Here is a 21,532-nt window from a genome sequence, read left to right as displayed (position 1 = left end):
TACCATTTTTATATTCCTGTACTATTTTAATACAGCATTTTAAATTTTTACAAAAAATGAGTGTGACTTTTGAAATAGCGTGCCTCTGAACTCTACTTCCTTTTACTGGTATACGTGATTTATTGTGCTTCTATTTTTGTGATCTTGCAAAAAGTCACTCAGTTAAAATTTCCTTTTGTATAAATCAGACAAAAGGTGCTTAAGTGTGTGTTAATATTTTGCCAGCTAAAATTATGTTATGATTTAGAAATGAAATAAGAATCTTCTAGGGCCAGCCTGGTGGCGCAGCAGTTAAGTGCACACAGTCCGCTTTGGTGGCCCAGGGTTCGCGGGTTTGGATCCCGGGTGCGGACTGGCACTGCTTGGCAAGCCATGCTGTGGCAGGCATCCCACATATAAAGTAGAGGAAGATGGGCACGGATGTTAGCTCAGGGCCAGTCTTCCTCAGCAAAAATAGGAGGATTGGCAGCAGATGTTAGTTCAGGGCTAATCTTCCTCACAAAAAAAAAAGAAGAAAGAAAGAAAAGAAAGAAAGATGGTGTCTTTAAAAACAAAACAAACAAACAAAACAAGAATCTAATTACTTTGTCTTTCACCTTTTTTAAACTTCAGTTTTTAGAAGTTTTATATTTACAAAATAGTTGAGCAGTAATACAGAGTTTCCCTTATATACTCCCCCATACACACATGCACAGCTTCCCCTATTATTATCTTACATTATTATGGTACATTTGCTACAATTAATGAACCAATATTGGTACACTATTTTTAATTAAAGTCCATAGTTTGTTGAGATCCCCTTAGTTTTTACCTAATGTCCTTTTTCTGTTCTAGGATCCCATCCAGGACACCACATTGCATTTCATTGTCATGTCTCCCTAGGCTCCTCTGGCCTGTGACAGAACCTCTTACAGTGACCACTGCATTCTGTACCTTCCTTCAAGCAGAGCTCCCCCAAAGATCTCACTGCCTGCAATTCCTCTCCTCCCATTCTCTCCCAAACCCACTCCATTCCAGCCCCACTTCACTCCTCCAAAACAACACCTGACAAGGTAATCATTGAGCTCCATGTTGCTAAATCCAATGGCCAATGGAAATCATCGTTTAAGATGATTGGCCACATCTTCCTTCCTAGAGCCTCATCCTTTCTCTGCCTCCAGGTTCCCATGCTCTTCCATTCTTTGTTCTGGACACTCCTTCTGAGCAATTCTGCTGGTTCCTCCTCACCTTCTGACTTTTGCATAGCCAGGGCTCAGTCCTGACACCTCTTCCTTTCCTTACTGCCTGGTCATCTCATCTAGACTTAAGGCTTCATTGCTGTCTATACATACAATGACGCCTATATTCCCATCATTTGCTCATCATCTCCCCTGGAGGACCAACAGACATCTGAGTTAAACATTCAGGCTGAACTCTTCACTTTCTGTCCCAAACTTGTTCCTCCCATAATTATCTTCATGTCAGTAAATGACACCTCCATTAACCCAGTTGCTCAGGCTAAATGTCTAAGAGCCATGCTTGACTCTTCACTTTCAAAATCCACACCCAATCCTTTAGCAAATTCTGTTCCAAATAATTTCTCAGTCCAGTGACCTATCCCCCTTCTTCACCCCCACTACTACCCTGGAATGAGAAGGGAAGGACAGTGAGATGACAAGGAAGAGTGATGCTGTAGATGCCCAGGGAAGGATGTGTTTCAAGACATTGGTCAAAAAAGGAAATCTTACTAAAAGGTCAAGTACAAGCAGTGGCCATTGCAATGATTTGGCAAGAGTCTTCGGTGACTCATTGATCTTCTGGAATTTACTTGGCATATAGAGTCAGGTGGGATCAAAATATCCTTTCCCCCCCTAAATTGCAAACTGAATTTTGGGACAGCATCTCTTGACCAGGCCTCCTTTCTCTATCCATCTCTGAGACTCCCTTTCTTACCCCCTGAGATTTGCAAACCTGTAACTCTTACTAACTATACAATTCAGTGGCATTAATTAGATTCAAAATGTTGTGCAGCCATTGCCACTATTTCCAAAACTTTTTCATCACCCCAAACAGAAACTCTGTGTGGTTAAGCAATGACTCATCATTTTTCCCCCTTCCTCCTTCCCCTGGTAACCTGGCTTCTACTTTCTGTCTTTATGAACTTGCCTATTCTAGATACTTCATATAAGTGAGATCATACAATATTTGTTGTTAAAAAGACAACAGGCCCAAAATAGTGTTGCTATGCTAAGCCCCAGGTTATCAGACCAAGATTTAATTAAGAAATGGAATCTTAAACCAGTTAATCAGGAACCACCTGATCAGCACTAGTTAGGCCATCTGCCTCATAGACCCATTCTGTCCCCTCCAGGAAAGTAATTTTGCAATAACCAAACCACTTTTTTGGCTAGTATAACTTCTTTGTTCCTGCTCCCTTCTGCCTATAAGTCTTTCATTTCGTGCAGTTCCTTGGAGCTCCCTTCTATCTGCTAGATTGGATGCTGCCCAATTTGAATCAATTTTTGCTCAAGTAAACTCAAAAATTTTAATATGCCTTAGTTTATCTTTTAACACTGTCCTTTTATGTTTGGATTATTTCACTTAGCATAATGTCATTTGTCCATTCATCTGTTGATGAACACTTGGGTTGTTTCCACATTTTGTATATTGTAAATAATGCTGCAATGAACACTGGCATACATGCATCTGTTTAAGGCCACTGAAGTGGAATGCACTGAACTTAACCACTAGGCCACTGGGGCTGAACTGGATCTCTCTTAATATGCTGCTAAATTTGATTTTCTGGTATTTTGTTGAAGATATTTGCATAGATATTAATAAGAGATATTGATCTGTAGTTTTCTTTTCTTGTAATGTCTTTTTCTGGCTTTGGTATCAGAACAATGCTGGCCTCATAGAATAAATTAGGAAATGTTCCCTCCTCTTTAATTTTTTGGAAGAGTTTGAGAAGAATTGGTGTTAATTCTTCTTTAAATATTAACATTGATTTATAATTATTGTTTTATGCTTTTCCTTTTAAATCATGTTGGAAAAAGAGAGAAGTTAAAAACTAAACTTAAAGTGAACTAATACTGGTTTTTATAGTTACCTGTGAAGCTACCTTTACTAGTCTTCTTGGTTTTTAATATGGCTTTGAGTTATTGTCTAGTGTCCTTTTATTTCAGTCTGAAGGATTCCCTTGGGCATTTCTTGTAGGATAGGTCTACCAATAATGAACTCTCTGAGCTTTTGTTTACCTGGAACTGTCTTAATTTCTCCTTCATTCTTGAAGGATAGTTTTGCTGGATATAGAATTCTTGTTTGACAGGGTTTTTTTAAATTCAGGACTTTAAATATGTCATCCCACTGCCTTCTGGCTTCCATGGCTTCTGAGTAGAAATCATATGTTAATCTTATTTATGATCCCTTTATATGAGGGGTCACTTCTCTTTTAGTTTTGACAATTTGATGATAATGTGTTTCTGTGTGGATCTCTGAGTTTATCCTGCTTGGAGTTCATTGAGATTCTTAGATGTGTATATTCACATCTTTCAACCGATTTGGGGAGATTTTGGTCATTATTTATTTGAATATTTTTTTCTGCTCCTTTCTCTTTCTTCTCTTTTTGGAACTCCCATAATGCCTATATTGTTCTGTTTTATAGTATTCCATACATTCCTCAGGATTTTCTTCATTCTTTTTCTTTCTGCTCCTCAGACTGGATAATTTCAATTGTCTTACCTTCAATTCACTGATCCTTTCTTCTTCCTGCTCCAATCTGCTTTTGAACCCTTCTACTGAGTTTTTCATTTCAGGTATTAGACTCTTCAGCTCCAGAATTTATTTTTGGATCCATTTAAAATTTTCTATCTCTTTATTAATATTCTAATTTTAGGGGCCAGCCCCACAGCCGAGTGGTTAAGTTCTTATGCTCCACTTTGGTGGCCCAGGGTTTTGCTAGTTTGGATCCTGGGTGCAGACCTAGCACTGCCTATCATGCCATGCTGAGATGGTGTCCCACATAACAGAACTAGAAGGATCTACAACTAGAATATATAGCTATGTACTGGGGGGTCTTTGGGGAGAAGAAAAAGAAAAAAAAGATTGGCAACAGATGTTAGCTCAGGGCCCATCTTTAAAAAAATTCCAAATTTTATTCAGACATTGTTTTCCTGATTTACTTGAGTTCTTTGTCTATGGTTTCCTTTGACTAATAATTCCAATGCTTGGGCTTACTCATGGACAATTTCTGTCAAATTCTTTTTTTTTTCTTCTGTGAATGGGCCATAGTTTCCTATTTCTTTGTGTGTTTTATAATTTTTTGTTGAGAATTGGACATTCTGAGTATCACATGTAGTAATTCTGGAAACCTAATTCTCCCACTCTTCAGGGATTGCTGATTTCTGCTTGTTGAGGGGTGGGGCCATTTATTTATGACTTTTCCATTCTATCTTTGCAAAGTGTGTATTCCTTGTTGTGTGTGGTCACTGGAGTTTCTGTTCAATTGTCTCTATGGTCAGCTAGTGGCCTGGCAAAGATTTCTCCCCCAAAAAAGGAGGTGGGGGGGGCTGGCCCCGTGGCCGAGTGGTTAAGTTCGCGCGCTCCGCTGCAGGCGGCCCAGTGTTTCATCAGTTCGAATCCTGGGCGCGGACATGGCACTGCTCATCAGACCACGCTGAGGCAGCGTCCCATATGCCACAACTAGAAGAACCCACAACGAAGAATACACAACTATGTACCGGGGGGCTTTGGGGAGAAAAAGGAAAAAATAAAATCTTTAAAAAAAAAAAAAAAAAAAGGAGGTGGGGGTAGGGGTGGGGGAGTATCGTCTGTTTAAATCCTCTGCAGCTGGGAAGCTGTTTCAGTCTGTGGGGGTTGAAACAGCAGAAATTTACTTAAATTCACCAGATTCTTCATCAAGCTCCCCCCTGGATGCTGCAAGTGTTCAACTAGACTTCAGAGTTCCAAAAAAGTTGCTATAGACGGTTTCTGCTGGCTCAATAGTTGTTTTGGTGGAGTGATGGGATCCTAGAGCTTCTGATCCTGCCATTTTCTGTTATGTCACACTCTTTTTTACATTATTTATGAAATAATATTTTGTCAATCTAAAAGAAAAACCTAATTTGATTAGAATTGTATCAATTCTGATAATTTTGGAGGAAAGTTTTTCTGGGCAGTTGGCTGAGAATTTCTGATATCAAGTCTTGGTTCTATTTTGTTTAATAGTTTTTCTCTCAATCTATCTCCCTCCTCTTGCATTTTGCCATAAGTAGCAACAATAAACCAGGCTGCACTTTCAACACTTTGCTTAGAAACCTCTTCTGCTAAATATCCAAGTTCATCGTTTACTAAGTTCTTCTTTCCACCCAACTGTGGGATGCAATTCCACTAATCTTCCTGCAACTATTTAACAAGGATTCTTTTTCCTCCCAGTTTCCAATAACATGTTCCATATTTTCTTCTGAGCCCTCACTGGCAGCATTCTTAAAGTCCAGTTTTCTGCTAACAGTTGAAGGCAATCTTGGCTTTCTCTATTATGCTGTTTTATTTATTATTTTTTATTATTCCAGCCTTTGCTCACTGCCCAATTCCAAAGCCATTTCTACACTTTTAGAATTTGTTACAGCAGTACCTCACTCTTGGTACCAACATTTGTATTAGTTTTCCATTGCTGCTATCATAAATCACCACAAACTTAACATTTTAGAACAACATAAATTTATTCTCTCACAGTTCTTTGGGCCCGAGGTTCAACATAGATCTCACTGAGCTAAAATCAAGACATCAGTAGGGCTGTATTCCTTTCTGGAGGCTCTCAGGGAGAATTTATGTCCTTGGTCATTCCAGCTGTTGACAGAATGTAGATCCTAGTGGCCGCAGGAGTGAGTTTCCTGTTTTCTCACTGGCTATCACCTGAGGGTCATTCCTAGCTTCTAGAGGCAAACAAAATGCCTTGGATCCTTGGATGGTGGAAGATCCCTTCCACCATCTTCAAAGCCAGCAGCAGAGAATCAAGTGACTTTCACACTTTGAATCTGACCAACTCTTCTGCCCTCCTCATCCACTTTTAAGAGTTCATGCGATTACATTGGGCCCACCAAAATAATCCATAATAATCTTAAATTCTTTAACCTTAATCCTATCTGCAAAGTTATTTTTGCCATGTACTGTACCATATTCACAGATTCCACGGACATCTTGAGAGGCCATTATTCTCCCCACCACACCCTCCCTAGGAGGCACCAACTCCTGCCCCTACCAGCCTGCTCCCTCTTGCTCTCCAGAGTGCCTTCTTTCCCCTGGAATCCTGACCACATTATAGTTCCTAGAACAGGTAAAGGTCTGTCCCCCCACCAGACCCATGTACGCACCCTTGTCCTTCTGACTGGAGCACTCTCCCCCTTCTGTAGTCACCCCACTCATCCTTCAGGTCCCAGCAGTCAGCCCACCCCTGCCCCACCCGGACTGAGTCAGCCCACCTCTCTGCAGAGCAATGGCCTTTTTGAGTCTATTTCACCACCACCACCCTCTCCTATTTGTGAGTGGGTGAGGGAGGAGCCAGTTCTGTTCTGTACATCAGCTGATCCTGGCATCAACAATAGGTTAGCAAACAGTAGGTGTTCACTGAAACTTGTAGATTGTAGAAGTAGGCCTAACAAGGGGCTGATGAAGCTCAAACTTCAACACCCTTCATTTCTAGGCCTTGGGAGGAGCCCCAGAAGTGTATTCATAGGATCAAGTATTTTTGGAAAACTTGCAAAACTAAGATACTCTAACTGTATTCAGTGAGTACCTCTGTCCTTTCCCACTCAGACTCCCCTCCATCCCACCTCCCCTCAGGCAGGGGACATCAGAGAAGCTGTGACATTTTTGAGGTCCAGCCAAGAGGAAGGTAGGTTGGGGACTGTCCCAGGTTGGTTTCTCTGGGAAGCAGAATCCAAGACGGAGATCAGGATCTTTACCAGGGAATCTTTTAAGCTCAGCATCTGAGGTAGGGAGGGAAAGGGTTGGGCTGAGGGAGAAAACTAGCTGTGACGGGGCTCTTTACTGCTGAGGTAGACCCATCTGCTGGCTGCCTTCTTGGTGGCTGGCAGCAGCAGGCCTTCCTTGAAGGGGAACCCAGGCAGCATATCTCCAAGTGTACCCCAGGGACACACTTGGTTTGGGTGTAGAGGGCCTTATTTATGTGGCTTGCTCCACTCCTCTGTATGGTTAGCTTATCGTTTCTGTCCTGGTGTAGGAATGGCTTCCAGAAACCTCCGGTCAGGATAGAAGTGCAAGGTCCTCTTGCCCAGTGCTGGAAAAATTGTGGGCCATGGAGAGAAAACAAGATTTGAAATGTGTGGAGCCAGAAGCTTAGCTGTGGAAAACTCTTCCAAATCATATGCGTACTATATGAAAGAAAGTTGATGAGTTTCCTAAATTTGAAAACAATCCAGACCACTTATGTGACACCATCAATAACAGGTTACGAGAGAAATAAATTTTCTAAACTATCACTAATTAAAACACAAATTTCAATCAACCATGTTAGAAGGGAGACTGAATTGCCTTCCTATTCTCTGTATGGAAAATATTTCCCCCCAAATTACAAAATCCTTGTCCTATGCAAAGGTGATCAGAGTGAGCAGCCTGAAAATACAGGGGAAAACATATTACAGAAATGTGTCAGGAAGTCACCACAAATGTTATTGTTCTGGATTTTGCATTGTATCGTCAGCTTTTTAGCATTTGTGATTTGTCATGATTTCTTTTCTCATTATTTTAATTTACTTCTATTTCTGTTTTTGAATTCATAACATTATATTCTTTTTCAAAAGCAGAGACCTTAAAAATGCAGAGGCCTCAGTACCCACTCAAACTGACTTGCCTATGGTAGAACGAAGGGAGGAGGTGGGTAAGGGCCTCCCCTTTGGGGAGGTTCAGCCCTCACTTTACTTCCAGGGCCTGAGAACAAGGGCCACTCAGGTGCCAGGGAGTGTTCGAGACTGCCACAAAGATGAAGGCAGCCAGGGCTCCCCCTCCAGCCCCTACTCCCAGCTCAGGCTGCAGCCCCAACCAGAAGCCCTAGTGGTTCAGCCAAGTTATCACCCCTGGGCAGCCCTCCCCAGATCATCTAAGTCTGCCCTGATAGTCAAGTCTTCTCCCACCACAGTGGAGACTCCTGAGGAGCAATTGTATTTGTGGGTGGGATACTTAGGGAGGAGTCAGTTGGTGGAGGCAATGGAGCAGTGTGAGCCAGCCTGGGCAAAACCTGCCCATCCATCTGGGGCACTGAGGCCTCAACAAGTCTGCTGGCTGTAAAAACAGAAAGGGGAAACAGGGTCCAGGCAGGCCTGGAGAGAAAAGACACACACAGTCCCAAGCCTGGCCCAGAGCCTCAGGCCACCCCTACCCTGACTGGCTATGAGGCAAAGAGAGGCATATGTTAGGTCACCCACTCTGGGTGGGAGTCCCCTTTATTTGGGTTCGCTGCTGGGTGGCTAGAGACTGCAGGTGGCCCTCGATGTGAACCAGGAGGGCATCCAGCACGTGCAGGACACCGAGGAGTAGGGTGCGGTCTGAGATCGGGGTCCGCTGTTTCCAGAGTCCAGGGGGGTCAGTGGTCACCTGTGGATGCTGAGGATAGGACCAAGAGGCAGGTGTGAGAGCAGAGGGATGGGACGGAGGTGTGGTAAGGGGCAGTAATGGAGCCAGGGGGATGGGGGATGGGGGACTTAGGGTGATAGAGGATCCCTGAGGGTCTGTTGTGGGCCAGGGTGGTCATGAGGACCAGGTAAGCTGGGTGAGGAATAGGGATATTAAAGAGGGACAGATGGGAGCAGGGTACTGGCCGTGGGGAATGGCTAGGGGCTGACAGGTGTGGACAGATGAATGGACCATGGGGTGTGAGCAGTGAGGAAAGGGGCAGCAGGAGGCCCACAAGGCATGGGTAGGCTGATTGGGGAAGGTTGGGTGGAGGATAGGAGCTCATTGGGTCTGAGTGGAGGTAGGACACTGGGGGGGACAGAGCGGTGCTGTGCTCACCTCAAACTTAGTGGCCCGTAAACGCCATCGCCGCTGCACCACATGGGCAATCATCAGCATCATGGTAGTGGTGGCTGTGACCCCAGCCACAGGGTAGACGTAGTTCTCCCCCAGGCCCATCAAATGGCCAGGACAGCCCAGGCTTTCTCTGCAACTCTCCATGCTGTCTGGTTGGCATCCCCAGGGCTGTAAGTCCAGCCCCACCTGGTACCACAGGGGCCGTGACCAGGTGTGGGTTGGGGCAGGCATGGCCAGCAGGAGTAGCACTAGCAGGAAGGACCGTGCGAGCAGCATGGCTGTGGCAAGTGCCAGCGGAACCTGGGCACCTGGCAACAGACAAACGCCCCTCCCCCACAGGCAGGCCAGACTAGAGGCAGGAGGTTCCAGCTGGCCCCATGGCCTTTCATGGGGGAAGCCTGAGCAGAAAACATGGGGCATGGGGTTCCAGGGCTGAGGAGGATGGCAGGCTTGGGGCCCAGGACTAAAGGAGTGCCTCCTTTACCCCCTCCCTCCTCCTCACCTAACATCCACTCCCTACAATTCTAACATCCCACAGCCTCTAACACTGCTCTCCAGCTCAGAGCTGCTCGCTGGTCCCCTACGCCCAGCCTACCCGACAGTCCACATCACCGCAGTGAGTGCTCAAAAACGGGGGGCCCCTCACGCTCCGAATAAAGTCCAAAGGCTCAGCATGCTTTGGTCTCCCCTCCTGCCTCATGCAGGCCTCACTAGTGTTGCTGAACACACCTGCTGTTCCCCACACCAGGAGCGCTGTCCTCCACTCATAGAGACACTTCTCATGGCTGGAGCTTCAGTAGAAGTATCACCTGCTCCCTGAGCCTCCCTCCCAGGACCATCTGGGGCGACACAGTCCTTTCTCTCCCATGTGACTCTGTTTTATTTTCTTCGAAGCATTTCTAAGTATCTGCAATCTCTTGTTCGAGGTCGGCCTTCCATTCCAGCACATACGCTTCACTCAACCAATATTTACCAAGCACCGCCACGTGCCAGGCACCTCCTGGTGCCAGGACACGGCATGACAGAATAGACAAAGAGCCATGACTTCCTGGGCTGAGGTTCTGGGGGTAGAGGGTGGACAAAGATTTGTAAACACAGTGCAGGGCCACAATAAAGACAGCTGAGCAAGGGGTGCCTCAGTGACTTGGAGGGTAGGGCAGCCTCTGTCCACTCACCCAGCAGAGCCTAGCACCTGGTCAGCTGGTAGACGGCAAAGCTCACCCGTTTTGAGCAAGTGACACGGGCCCAGCACTGATGCAAGCATTTCATGGCATTTACTCATGGCACGGAACAACCCACGAGGTGGATCCTATTACCATTCATGCTCTGCTGATGAGACCTTGAGGCCCAGGAAGATTCTAGTGCCCCCACCCTCACCCCAAGCACTCAGAGTATCAGCTGGCTCGAAGGCCCACTGCTGCCCACTGGGCCACAGGCCCAGATGTTGGCATTTTATGGTAGAAATCAACACATGCTTCTTGGCCCACAGTGACCTACAAAGCCCAGTGATCTAATTATACGAACAGGCATTTTCCCAAGTAAATCAATCATGCACACTCTTATTTCTAAATGCAGACCAGCAGCACCTGTGAACACCTGCCCCTCCTCAACTGGTTACTCGGGTGTTCACATTACACCCTCCAGGGCTACCTGGTGGCACCCAGTGCCTTGCTTGTTATCAAGTGCCCCTGAGAACAGATGATTCCTGAGAAGCAGCTCTGATTCCAACTGTTTTACAGCTGAGGACACAGGTGCCGAGGACTATGTGTGGCCGGGGAGAAACTTCAACCCGTATGCCCCAATTCTGGGCCTGGCCCCACAGCTCGCCCTCCTGTTCTACACTGTCCCTCCTGACCCTGCCCTCCCCAAACCTCCCCTACAACTTCTGATTCCAGTCCCCAGTGTGGGCCATAAGAAGAGTCAGGAGCCAGGACTGTGGACCCACCTCCTACCCCCACCAAGCCTCCACCAAGCCACAGCAGAGCCTGGTGTTGGGCAAACAAATCTTTATTCCTGAGGCTGCAAACACGCATGCTCCCCTGCCCTGGCCAGTGCTGGCCGACTCCAGTGCCCCATCACACTGAACGCGGAGTCCCAGGACCTCCATCCCTGAGTTATGTATGTGTATACGGAGGGTACTCCTGGGTGACAGCTGGAGGCAGCCTAGGGGTCAGGGGGTTCTCATGGGTGCCACGTCACAATCTCCAGAGGTAGGCAGTCTCAGGTAGGGTGGCAGCACGGTCAGAGTTGGGTAACCTGAGCAGGCCAAGGAGGAGAAGCGCCAGTCAGTTTGCAAAGGACGCATACCACCCCCTCCCCTAGGAGAGCAACCTCTGCCCCCAGGAGCAGCTTTATCTAAAGGCAGGAGGGGAAGGCAGTGGGTCCACTGGAGGCAGAGCCATCTAGGAAGTGTGGACTTCCTGGAGTTGGGGTCAGGGGTGGGGACAAGCAGTAGATAAAGAGTTTAGCGGTCCAGAGGTCAGCTCACCGAAACAGGGCTGACGGGACCAGACCTTGGGTGTTGGAGGGCAAAGACGACAGCATCGTGGACAGAGGCAAAGAGATGCTGCTTAGTGATAGACGCATCGAAGAAGTGCCCAGCCTCAAGCTGTGTGACCACAGGGGCTGTAGGCAAGAAGCAGGTCTCCCCTGACTCACAGAACCACCAAGAACCCCAACCCCCAATCACCAGCAGAATGCCCTGACCCATGTCACCTGTGACCTCCACCCCTGAGGTTACAGCTAAACCCCTAGTCACCCTTGACCCTTCACCTTGCCTCCCAGGATACCTCTGACTTCCAGTTTCAGAGACTTTTACCTTGTGCTGCCTGGCAGACTCCTTGACTGGAAGAGCCCCACCCCCTTCCCGGACCATTCCTGCCATCCCCACCCCACGCACTGTGGCAGGCGGCCATGTACACCTCCACCTCGATCTCCCGGAAGTCACGGAAAATCTGCAGCAGAAAAAGGGGGCCAGATTCAGAGGGAGGCTCAGGCTCCAAGGGAGGATTCAGGAAGGCTGCAGGGAGGGAGTTTAGAGGGGGAGCTCAGAGAGTCTGGGGGTTGGAAGGCTCAGAGGGCTCTTGGAGCTAGTTATGGGGGCAGAGTGCAGGCTTGAGGGGCCTCGTCCTCCCCCAGGGCTCTTCCTAGGTATACCCCAGCCTCTTACATTCTTCAGGCTCTTGAGGCACACAGTGTCCACGAAGGAGAGGGCACCCAGGTCCAGGACAAGGCTGTGGAAATCCGGCTGAGGCAGGCCCAGGGCCTTCAGTGTGGACCCATCTGGGGCCTTGGCATCTTCTTGACCGCTGGCTGCTGTATCCTCTAGTTCCTTCCCTGCGCTCACCTGCTATGGAGCCAGACACACTGCAAGGGCCGCCCACAAGAAGATGAAGGCAGGGAACACGCACAGACAGGCAGGGTCACATAAGGTCAGGTGTGGGAGCATGCATGTAAACACCCAGATATATGGGGCTTGCAAGGGACACATGAGGACTTGGACATGGGGATTTCCTCTAGGCAAAGACAGGAGGAACTCATGGGGACACACAGGAGAGGACGCCTAGACTCAAGTAGCACACACAGACCAAGCATATACTGCTCTATTACCTCCTGGGCCCAGGCTTAATAGGGACACTTAAGAAGGGAGGCCACTGGGAGACTGTACCTCATCCTCAGTCAGCCAGGATGGAGTGGATAGGGGGCCCAAGGATGGACCAGAAGAGACACATGCACACATGTGTACACTCAGACACCTCGGCCCCCTGCCTAGGTCTCTAACTGAGTGTGGCGTTCCCTTTTTGGACCCCACATTTTTTCCCCACGCCCTCAATCCCTTCCCTCTATCCATGAGCACAGACGGTAGGGTCTTGCAGACTCTGTAAATTCAAGGTCTTCATGTGGGCCTCAGATTACAGACAAGAGAGCCACAAGCAGAATTCCATGGCATACTCTAGAGATCTCCCCACAGAGTATCTTATCCATCACCCATTCCTCCTGCTATTGGCACAACCACCTTGAATGCACAACTCGAAGGTCCACAGCTTTCCTCATGGGACATGTGTGAGCACCCCCATCTCTGCAGCTCATGGCTGACCCCTCTCCCACCTCCAGCCTCACCTTGGCCTTGGAGCCCTCCATGTTGTTGCTCTCGATGTCTCTGATGCTGGTGTTGGCATTGATGGAAACGGAAGTGCCCTTGGAGGCAGCAGCCTAGGCCAGGGAAGAGAGGAGACAGGGATCGTGATGGGTTCACACCGTCGCTGCCTTGGTGGGATGGGAGAAAAATAAAATTCCACCCAGAGCCCTGACCAGCCAGGGGAGTAAAGCAGGGTCCTAGGGGGCATCAGGGAGAAAGGAGGAGGAATGAAGAATGCGGGTGAGAAGTCAGGAGCCCAGGAGGTTGGGAGAAAGGCTGCGTCGGGTGAGCAGCAGGACAGACGCAGGAGTCACCGGCTCAAGGGGCCCTGCCTGTCTCTGGAGCTTCTCCTCCTTCAGCAGTCGCTTCAGCTTTAGCTCCTTCTTCTTGAGCAGCTTCTTCTTCCGGGAGATGAGGCGGTCGACGTCTATACCACACTAGAGGCGAATATCAGGGAAGGGGATGTGGACACTCTGTGGAAGTGAGGGACCCTCTGACACTCACCCTGGGGACCCCAAGCCTCACCTTCTGCTTCAATGTGTCACTGTAGAGTTCAGCGTTGGCAAAGTACACAGTGGCTGAGGAGCGGAAGACCTTCACGCCTGGGACCTCCCTGGCCTGGGGGTGGGTCAGGGTTGGGGTGGCTGAGCCCTCCTCTCTCCTGGCTGCCTTTCCTCCCCCATGTGCCCCAGCACCCACTGCCCCCCACCCCTCTGCTCCCCAGCCAGCATGGGCCCAGCCTGTGGCCCGTGCCCTCCCAGAAGCTTGGGCCACAGGCCTGGTGGTGTCATCCTGAGTCCTCATCCTGCTCCTTCCCTCTGCCCAGGCCCTTGGCCAGGACTGTCAGGGCTTCCTCCAGGGCATCCTGAACCTCTCCCTCCCCATCTCCCCTGCCCTTCTGCCAATATCCAGGCCAGGGTTCAGTGGCTCTCAGGCCTCCTCTTGGGTCTCCTATTCCTGCCCTGTGGTCTATTTTCTGCATGCAGATAGAGAGACCCTCCTTAGCTGCCATCCCAACCAAGCCTTCCCCAGCTCCCACCCCATTCAGAGCACTGCCCAGGTCTCTGCTCAGCATTTGCGCCTGCACGATGTGTTCCCTCCTCCCTTTCCAACCAGCTGAGCTGCTCCCCCTCATGTCCTCCCCTTACTCTGCCTAATCATACTGTGCTCAGCCTTCAAGTTTCCATGTCAGGGGGAATGGGCTTGTTTTATTCCAGAGCCCCACCTATTTTTACCAGCACTTGGCATGAGACTTCTCAGGAGGTAAATGACAGAGATCCAGTAATTCCACTGATAAATCTGGAAACAGCCTCCCCTACAGGAATCCCTCTGGGATTCCTGACCCAGGGCTTGTCTGCAGGATGGGACTTGTACTGCTGGCTCCAAGACAGACCTGTCCCCAGGCCCCCAGGCCTATCTCTGTCCACTCTTTCTCGGGCCCCTCCTAGTCCCTTATACTCTAACTGGGGGTCATAGATCCAAATTCTTCCCTTGAAATTACAAGGACCAAAGTGCCCTCAGCCCCCAGTGTCCTTGCCAGGTGTGGAAGGGACTGATAAAAGTCCATTCTGGCTCTGTTCCACCCCACCCAGGCCTTCCTCCTGCTTAGCACCCCCACACACCTCTGAGTACTCTGCCACATCTCTGTAAATGTCCGTGTCTGGCACCTGCCCCAGGATAGAATAGTGAGGCCTGTGAAGAACAGTGAGTGTGAGGAGAGAGGGCAGAGAAAAGGACAATGAGGGGGTACTAAGGAGCCTGGGGCTGTCCTTGAGACATGGGAAACCTGGGGGAGCCAGTGTGGAATGTCACTCCCTCACCAGCTGGAATTGGGGGGACCAAAAGGGTTGACTCACAGCTGCGTGCGGAACACCACAAGCAGCAGGGAGAAGGCCACCGCAGCTGCTAGGCCAAGGTCCAGGTTCAGCAGGATGGTGGCCACAAAGGTCACCAGCCAGATGAGCTAAAAACAGAAGGGCAGTGGTCAGCAGGGTCTAGAGGGGCTGTTGGAGCTGAAGGCCCCAATCCCACCCCTGGGATCCCAGGCCTCTCACCAGATCCATTCGATTTGCCTTCCAGAGGGAGCATATGTCTGTGAACTGCATCAACATGCCCTTCAAGTTCACGATAATGGCGGCTGCCAGGACTGCCTGCCATGGGGACAGTGTCACCAGGGGCTGCTGAGAGCTGCCCAGATACTGACAACCCCAGCCACCTGGGCATGAACAAGACTGACCCCAAGCACCTGGGCATAACCCTAAATGACGCTAACCACCACCCAGCCCGTGAACCTAACAACTTGGATCTGATGCTGAAAGGTCCTAACCCCTGACTCTCAACTCCAAATCTCACCCCAAAGGTCTCAACCTTGAAAAATGGCATGACCTTGTATCCCTGCCCCTCACCTGGGATGTGACTGACTGATCTGAGCCCCTGGCCTGGCCAAGGCCCTCAAACCCAGCTGGGTAGGGGTGGAGGTGGGGGCTCACCTTAGGCAGGTCTTGGAAGAGTTCCCCAAGTTTGACAATGATAATGAGGATGAAGAGGGAGGAGACAGCTCCAGCAACCTGCCGGGTGGGAGTGAGCAGGAGGCAGGAGTGAGCAGGAGGGTAGCAGAGTAGGAGTAGGGGAAGAGAGTGGGGGAGCAGGGGAAGGGAGTGGGGGGGTGGGGCCAGAGTAGGGGTTGGGGGTAAAGTGGAGGGAGAGTGGGAGTGGAGAGTAGGGGTGGGGGTGGAGAGTAGGGGTTGGGGGAGAGTAGAGGTGGGGGAAGAGAGGAGAGGAGGGGGAGGGGAGAGTAAGGGTTGGGAGGAAAGTAGGGGAGAGTAGGGGGAGTGTGGGGAGAGTAGAGGCGAAGAGTAGGGTTGGGGCAAGAGAGTAGGGGGTGGGGGGAGAGCAGGGGGGTGGGGGGAGAGTAGGGAGGGAGCAGGGGGAGAGCAAGGGGAGGAGGGTGGGACAACCCAGGCAAAGCAGCACATGCACACACAGAAGCACACCCGCGCCCACACCTGAGCCCACCTGTGTGTTGCCCCCTGTGCTCTCTTGTACCAGGCTCCGAGACATAGAGCAACTCACAGGGAAGCACTGGAAGACGCCCCCAATAAGGTTACTGAGGCCAAGGGCCACCAGCTCCTGGTGGAGGGGAGAGCAGGTGTGAGGAGACTTCAGTGGCAGAGCCTGGTCACTCGCCAAGCAACTGTGTCTAGGCCTAGGCATCCCCAACCTTCACCCCCACTGCATAGCCCTCAAGGACTTGGCTGTTGTCCTGTGTCCTGCTCCCCCATCCTCAGTCCCCCACATGGCCCACCACATCTGTTTGCTGTTTCCTTGTGTCCCACCTGATACTCCATCCCCCTCAGACCTCCTCCACTGCCTGCTAACTGTCCCGCATCCCGTCCTCCAGACCTGGTTGCTGTCCACCCTGTAGCCATGCCTCAGTGCGAAGATCTTCCCCAGCGAGATGGCAATGGCGAACCCAACCACAGCGATGGCGAAGGCATTTCCCACAAGTTTTGCGAACAGCTGGGAGTTGGGGGCCACTGGGGGTATCAGCCTGTGAGGGGCATCTGTGAGGCCAAAGGAAGGTGCTGACCCTGGCCACCCAAGCTCCCTGACCTGACAGGGGCCAGAGCTCACCCTGCAGGGATGTCACCCACGACATCCACCCCAAATCTGTGCTTCAGGCCCACGCCGTAGGAGATGCCTGTGGCCCCGATGAGCTGGGAGGAGAGGACAGAGTCAGAGGAGGGAGGTGCTGGCACCACTGTCAAGGGGGATGGAGAAACCTCTTTGGGGGTGAAGGGGGAGACTTGAAGCAAAACCTTCAGAGGGACAAGCTAGCAACAGGATGAGACAGACGCCACCATTTTGGGAAAAGAGAGATGCTGTCTCTCAGGGGCAGGAAGATATTAACTCGGGAGCTTTCCGCTGTGGTCCGCCCAGTCCCCAGGAACTCTCACCAGTGCTCATGCCAGCTAGTCTTTAAATGCCTGGGGGATGCCCGTATGGCAGGAATATATCCCCACTTGCCCTTCTCCCCTGTCCCCTGCCCCCCCCAGAATCCGAACCGTGAGCAGTTCCCCGGGGATCGGCAGGGGCAGATGTTGTTGCAGCTTGTCATTCAGTAGCTTCACCACCACAAGCACTACCCCTGCCACAAGTGCGGTGACCATGGTGCCAACCACGCTCTGGGGCAGCTTCCAGCAGACTTCTAGCAGTGTCTGAGGGGAGACAGGGTCACAGCCAGCACTCAAGCTCATGGGCACACCCACCTGTCCCTCATCCCACCTTCACTCACATAGATGATGGACAGTGGCCCAGAGCGGCTGCTCAATTGGAGGCCAAACACATACTTGAGCTGCGAGATGAAAACCTGCACAGATGCAGCTGTGGTATAGCCATGGACCAGAGGTTCTGACAGGTAGGTGACCACGAAGCCGAAGTGGACCAGGCCAAGCCCCACCTGTGGGGTGGCCAGGGGCAATCAGGGGAGGTGGGGGTCCTAGGGGTGGCTGGGGCATAGCCCAGGGCAGGTAAGATCAGAGAGGGATGAGTCAACAGCCAGAGTGATGAGGAGGAGGATGGTGATGGTCAGACACTCAGAGGAACTGGCAGACGGGGGTTGGGGGGATGGGTTCAGCAGTGGGGCAGGTAGTAGGGGGACAGTACTCCTGACTGCTCTGTACCTGGAAAAGGCCAACTAGGACACTGAGTGCGGAGGCCAGCTGCACCCGGGCAGCATCTCTGGCCGTCTCATTGACTGTGGAGTTCAAGTCCTGAAGGAAGTCCTCATCTGGGGCCAGGGATTCTGTCACACTGCCCACCATCACAGACATGACAGCAAAAGTGCCTATAGGGACAGGTCAGGGCAGGTCTGAACGGGAGAGGACACTGTCCTGCCCTGGAGCCCTGGTCTTAAGGGAGAAGACAGACATCCAGTTCTAGACAAATATCCTCAGACTATGCTGTGCAAATAGTGGCAGTGCTGACAGTCACGTATGAACCCTGAGCTCAAGGGCTCTTGAGGGTGACTAGAAATGTGGGCCCCGCACATCTACCCTGCCCACCTATGCCCACTGGCTCAGAACCGCTCCCCTTGTGAAAGGTGGAATGAGGAGGGGGCACAGCCCGCCAAAGGTTATCAGGCCTGTGCCAAGTTCTGAGCCCCCAACATCCGCCCGGAGCCAGGGCCTCTAGGTCACCTGACTGCGTGGTCCCATGGTCAGAGGCCTACTCCTGCATGGGAATGACCCTTGGGCCAGTCTTCCAGCAGCCCAGCACCAATGCTGCTCTCTTCCCTAAGTTCCCTTGTTCTGCTCAGCCCGCCCTCAATCTGTCCTCCATGAGGGAGGTGGGCATCCTCCAGCAAGGCTGGGCCTGGCTCCACTCACCCACAGAGATGTGCCGGGAAGTGCCAAACAGGAAGTAGATAAAGACAGGGTAGAAGGAGCTGTAGAGGCCAAACACTGGGGGCAGTCCAGCCAGGAGGGCATAGGCTAGGCCTGGAGGTAGAATGGTGGCAATGTAGGCTAAGGGGCCAGGGCCTTGAAAGGATGAGGGAATCCCAGCCCTAGGTCATAGGCCACAGTTGCAGAGGCAGGGGTCATGACTTCAGGTTTGGGGGCAGCCACAGATCACAGGGCTTCTAGGCTAGGGCCTTAAAGGGTCGAGGTCACCAGGCAATGGTTGAGGGTACAGCCTCCAGATGACAGGTGGCTTACCCTGTGGTAGCTGCATAATGGCCACACTTAGGCCAGACAACAGGTCACCCAGGAGCCAGTCACGCACAGGATACCGGGGTAGCCAAGCCAAAACAGGGAGGTATTGGAGCAGAAGTGCTCGGGCCCGAGCATGGGAGCACCTGAGGACACAAGGGTAGGTATCAGGGATAGAGGCTACCTAGGTCCTGCCAGTGCCCCTAGGCCCCAACCCTCAGCCTTACTGCAACCAGGTTCGCCACTGGTGGGTCCCAGTCACTGAGCTCCAGCGCCCCAGCTCCTCCAGCTGTTTCTGGTTCAGCAGTGGCCGCTCCACGTGGTAGTCTCGCCTCCTCAGCTCCATTTCTTGTGTTGTGGACAGCAGTGCTTGTGTATCCCTCTGTCTGGGGTGGCAAGACCAGAGACACCGTCAGGGCACCCCTGGCCCAACCTCCCCCACACATCCACCTGAGACTAGAGAGTCACCACCTGACTGATATCTAGTCCCCGAGATCTAGGTAGGTCCAGCCCCCAGCTGGCTCCATGCCCACACCCAGGGCAGTGCCTGAACTTTGGCTAGTGGAAACCGCTTGCTGGGACAAAGTCCCCCACGAAGAGGCAGCAGGATGAGCACAGTCCACACTACCCAGCCCTGAGGGTTCTACCAATCCAGGTCCCAGGCTGACTGCCCCTCCCAGCCCCTTGCTCTCCCCCAGCCAATCCCCGTCCAGTCTCTGAGTCCTTATCCAGCTGCCCCATGAGCCCACTGCTGGCTGGCTGAGAGCACACGCAAGGAAGGGATCCAGCAAACTAGGGGTCCAGTTCTTCAGGCAAGGCCCTCTTCAGATGAGACCCTCCCCTCTAAGAAGGAGAGAGGTGGGGCTAATATTGCCCCTGGGCCTCCAGCCCCAGGGTCCAAGTTGTAGACAATCTCAGGCCTAATCTGGGAAAGCCAGGGGATGGCTCTCACCTGGAGAGAAAGGGGACTCACCTGGAAGGAGAGGCTTCCACCTGGAAAGGGAAGCTCCCACCTGAAATGGGGGAAGATCTCAGCTGGGAATAGATCTCAGCTAGGGGGAAGCTCTCACCTGATTCAAAATTTTTCACCAGCCAGGTAAGTTCTGTCCTGGGGAGAATCTCTGATCTGCCCAGAGGCTCCCACCTGAAGAGGGGGAAAGCTCTCGCTAGGGAATAGGAGACCTGGGAGGAAGCTGTCCTGGAAATAGATCTCACCTGGGAATGGGAGCTCTTAGAGAGGGAGCTCTTACCTGGGGGCAAGCTTTCACCCACCAGGAAAGTTCTGATCTGGAGGGTACTCTCACCTACGGGAAGCTCTGACCTGGGGAGGCTCTCACCTGGGAATAGATCTCAGAGGGAGGATCTTACCTGAAGGGAAGCTCTCCCCTGCCGGGAAAGCTTTCGCCTGTCAGGAAAGTTCTGATCTGTGAGAAGCTCTGACCTAGGGGAAGGATCCCACCCGAGGGCCAGGGCCGAGGGCCGGGAACTCACCAGCGAAGGGCCTGGGTGTCCCGGTTGGAGGAGGGAGTGGAATGGGTGCAAAGAAGAACCTTAAAGACTTTGACGTGTCCCACAGAGATCTTTGAGCCCCCTCGCCCCTCCTCCGTGAGTTACTCAGGTGTTCTTAAAGGGCTCCCTCCACCGCCCTCCCAACCCCCCACCAGCAGGACGCGTGCTTGGAGGGCGGGGCTTGGGTCCTTGGCCCCTCCCGCTGGGAGGGCACAGCTGCCAGAAGGGCCGAAGCGCTCATTCCCGTAGGAGTGGTACAGCGGCCGGCCTCAGGCCCCGGCTATGGACTATCTTGCAGCGACCTCCCGGCCCCAACGCGCCCCACCGGCGCACCTCCTGGGCCGCGGCTCCTCCGCACGGAGCCGCCTCCCTACGGCCCCCGGCTAGCTTTCCAGCGAGGCTCGACCGGCCTTTGGCACAGCCGGCTCCCGCCCCCATCCCTCGCTGCAGTTGGGCAGCCGCCCGCAGAAAAGCGGAAAAGCGGTAAACCGAGGCGTTGTAGGCAGCGTACGCCGGCTCCAGACTTGGCGGTACCCCTTCCGAGCCAACCCAAGCCGGGCGCCTGCGCGGGGGCCAGGAGGCTGCCGGCGCCTCGCGGACACGCACGTGGACGCGGACACGGGAAACCCAGGCCGCGCCCCGCACTCACCCCGAAGCTTCCGACGGCTCCATGGCTTGAGGGCTGCCAGGTGGCGGCTGCTACCACAGCTCCAGCAAGAGGCTGCTACGGGCCGAAAGGCCGAGCTGGGAAAGGGGCAAGGCCTCCGGCGCGCTCCCACAGGCCAATCCCCGGCAGGACGGGGAGGGCTTGGGCCAATCAGCGTGCTTGGTTGGGGCCAAAGAGGCGCTCTATGGGCGGGGAGAGCCTGGAGGAGGAAGATTTAACCCCTTCCTCCCCTGCGGCCTGGCTCCTGCTCCCCCTCGTGGCTCGCCTAGCCCTCCTCCCTGAGCCGGGTGGAACTGCAGAACTGGGACTAAAGACCCGCGCTGGGCTGGCCATAGCCGCGGCCCCAGGGCCCTGAGTGGGACAGGGCTGATAGCGTGTCCTGGCTTCTTGTGGAGGGTCCCCGCGGGATGGAGAGGGGAAAACCCCAAGCGGGCAGGATGCTTGGGGGCGCCGCTAGCGACCAGAGCCTTGGTTCTCCGTCGG

The 21,532-nt window shown here is 52.2% G+C and overlaps 2 protein-coding genes across 29 annotated transcripts; both read right to left on the bottom strand.

Moving 5' to 3' along the window:
• Positions 1–8,407: 8,407 nt before the first annotated feature.
• On the bottom strand, positions 8,408–10,880 carry TMEM89 (transmembrane protein 89). Its single transcript, XM_008527886.2, has 2 exons — positions 9,007–10,880; positions 8,408–8,598 (listed from the first exon to the last, which is right to left on the bottom strand). The coding sequence occupies exons 1-2, from the start codon at positions 9,442–9,444 to the stop codon at positions 8,413–8,415; spliced, it is 624 nt and encodes a 207-aa protein (XP_008526108.1). The 5' UTR covers positions 9,445–10,880; the 3' UTR covers positions 8,408–8,412.
• Positions 10,881–11,015: 135 nt separating this feature from the next.
• On the bottom strand, positions 11,016–21,197 carry SLC26A6 (solute carrier family 26 member 6). 28 transcript variants are annotated; one of them, XM_070575417.1, is made up of 22 exons: positions 21,032–21,170; positions 19,847–19,886; positions 19,101–19,259; positions 18,880–19,019; positions 18,550–18,660; positions 17,845–18,008; positions 17,457–17,621; positions 17,227–17,379; positions 16,796–16,878; positions 16,565–16,712; positions 16,178–16,291; positions 15,652–15,729; positions 15,217–15,312; positions 15,019–15,125; positions 14,785–14,854; positions 13,688–13,780; positions 13,477–13,599; positions 13,144–13,236; positions 12,194–12,373; positions 11,924–11,978; positions 11,513–11,649; positions 11,016–11,280 (listed from the first exon to the last, which is right to left on the bottom strand). In XM_070575417.1, exons 3-22 carry the CDS (start codon positions 19,217–19,219, stop codon positions 11,266–11,268), a joined length of 2,244 nt encoding a protein of 747 aa, XP_070431518.1. In that variant the 5' UTR covers positions 19,220–19,259; positions 19,847–19,886; positions 21,032–21,170; the 3' UTR covers positions 11,016–11,265. The 28 variants fall into 28 exon arrangements, 27 of the variants coding, with proteins under 27 accessions (XP_070431518.1, XP_070431519.1, XP_070431520.1 ...); XM_070575418.1 differs by having other exon boundaries at positions 13,495–13,599; XM_070575419.1 differs by having other exon boundaries at positions 12,194–12,370; positions 13,495–13,599.
• Positions 21,198–21,532: the final 335 nt, after the last annotated feature.

Source organism: Equus przewalskii, chromosome 15 (assembly GCF_037783145.1).
Source record: "Equus przewalskii isolate Varuska chromosome 15, EquPr2, whole genome shotgun sequence".
In the NCBI taxonomy this organism is placed as follows: domain Eukaryota; kingdom Metazoa; phylum Chordata; class Mammalia; order Perissodactyla; family Equidae; genus Equus; species Equus przewalskii.
The sequence above is the reverse complement of the archived record's forward strand: the minus strand, read 5'-3'. Positions and strand labels throughout refer to the sequence as shown.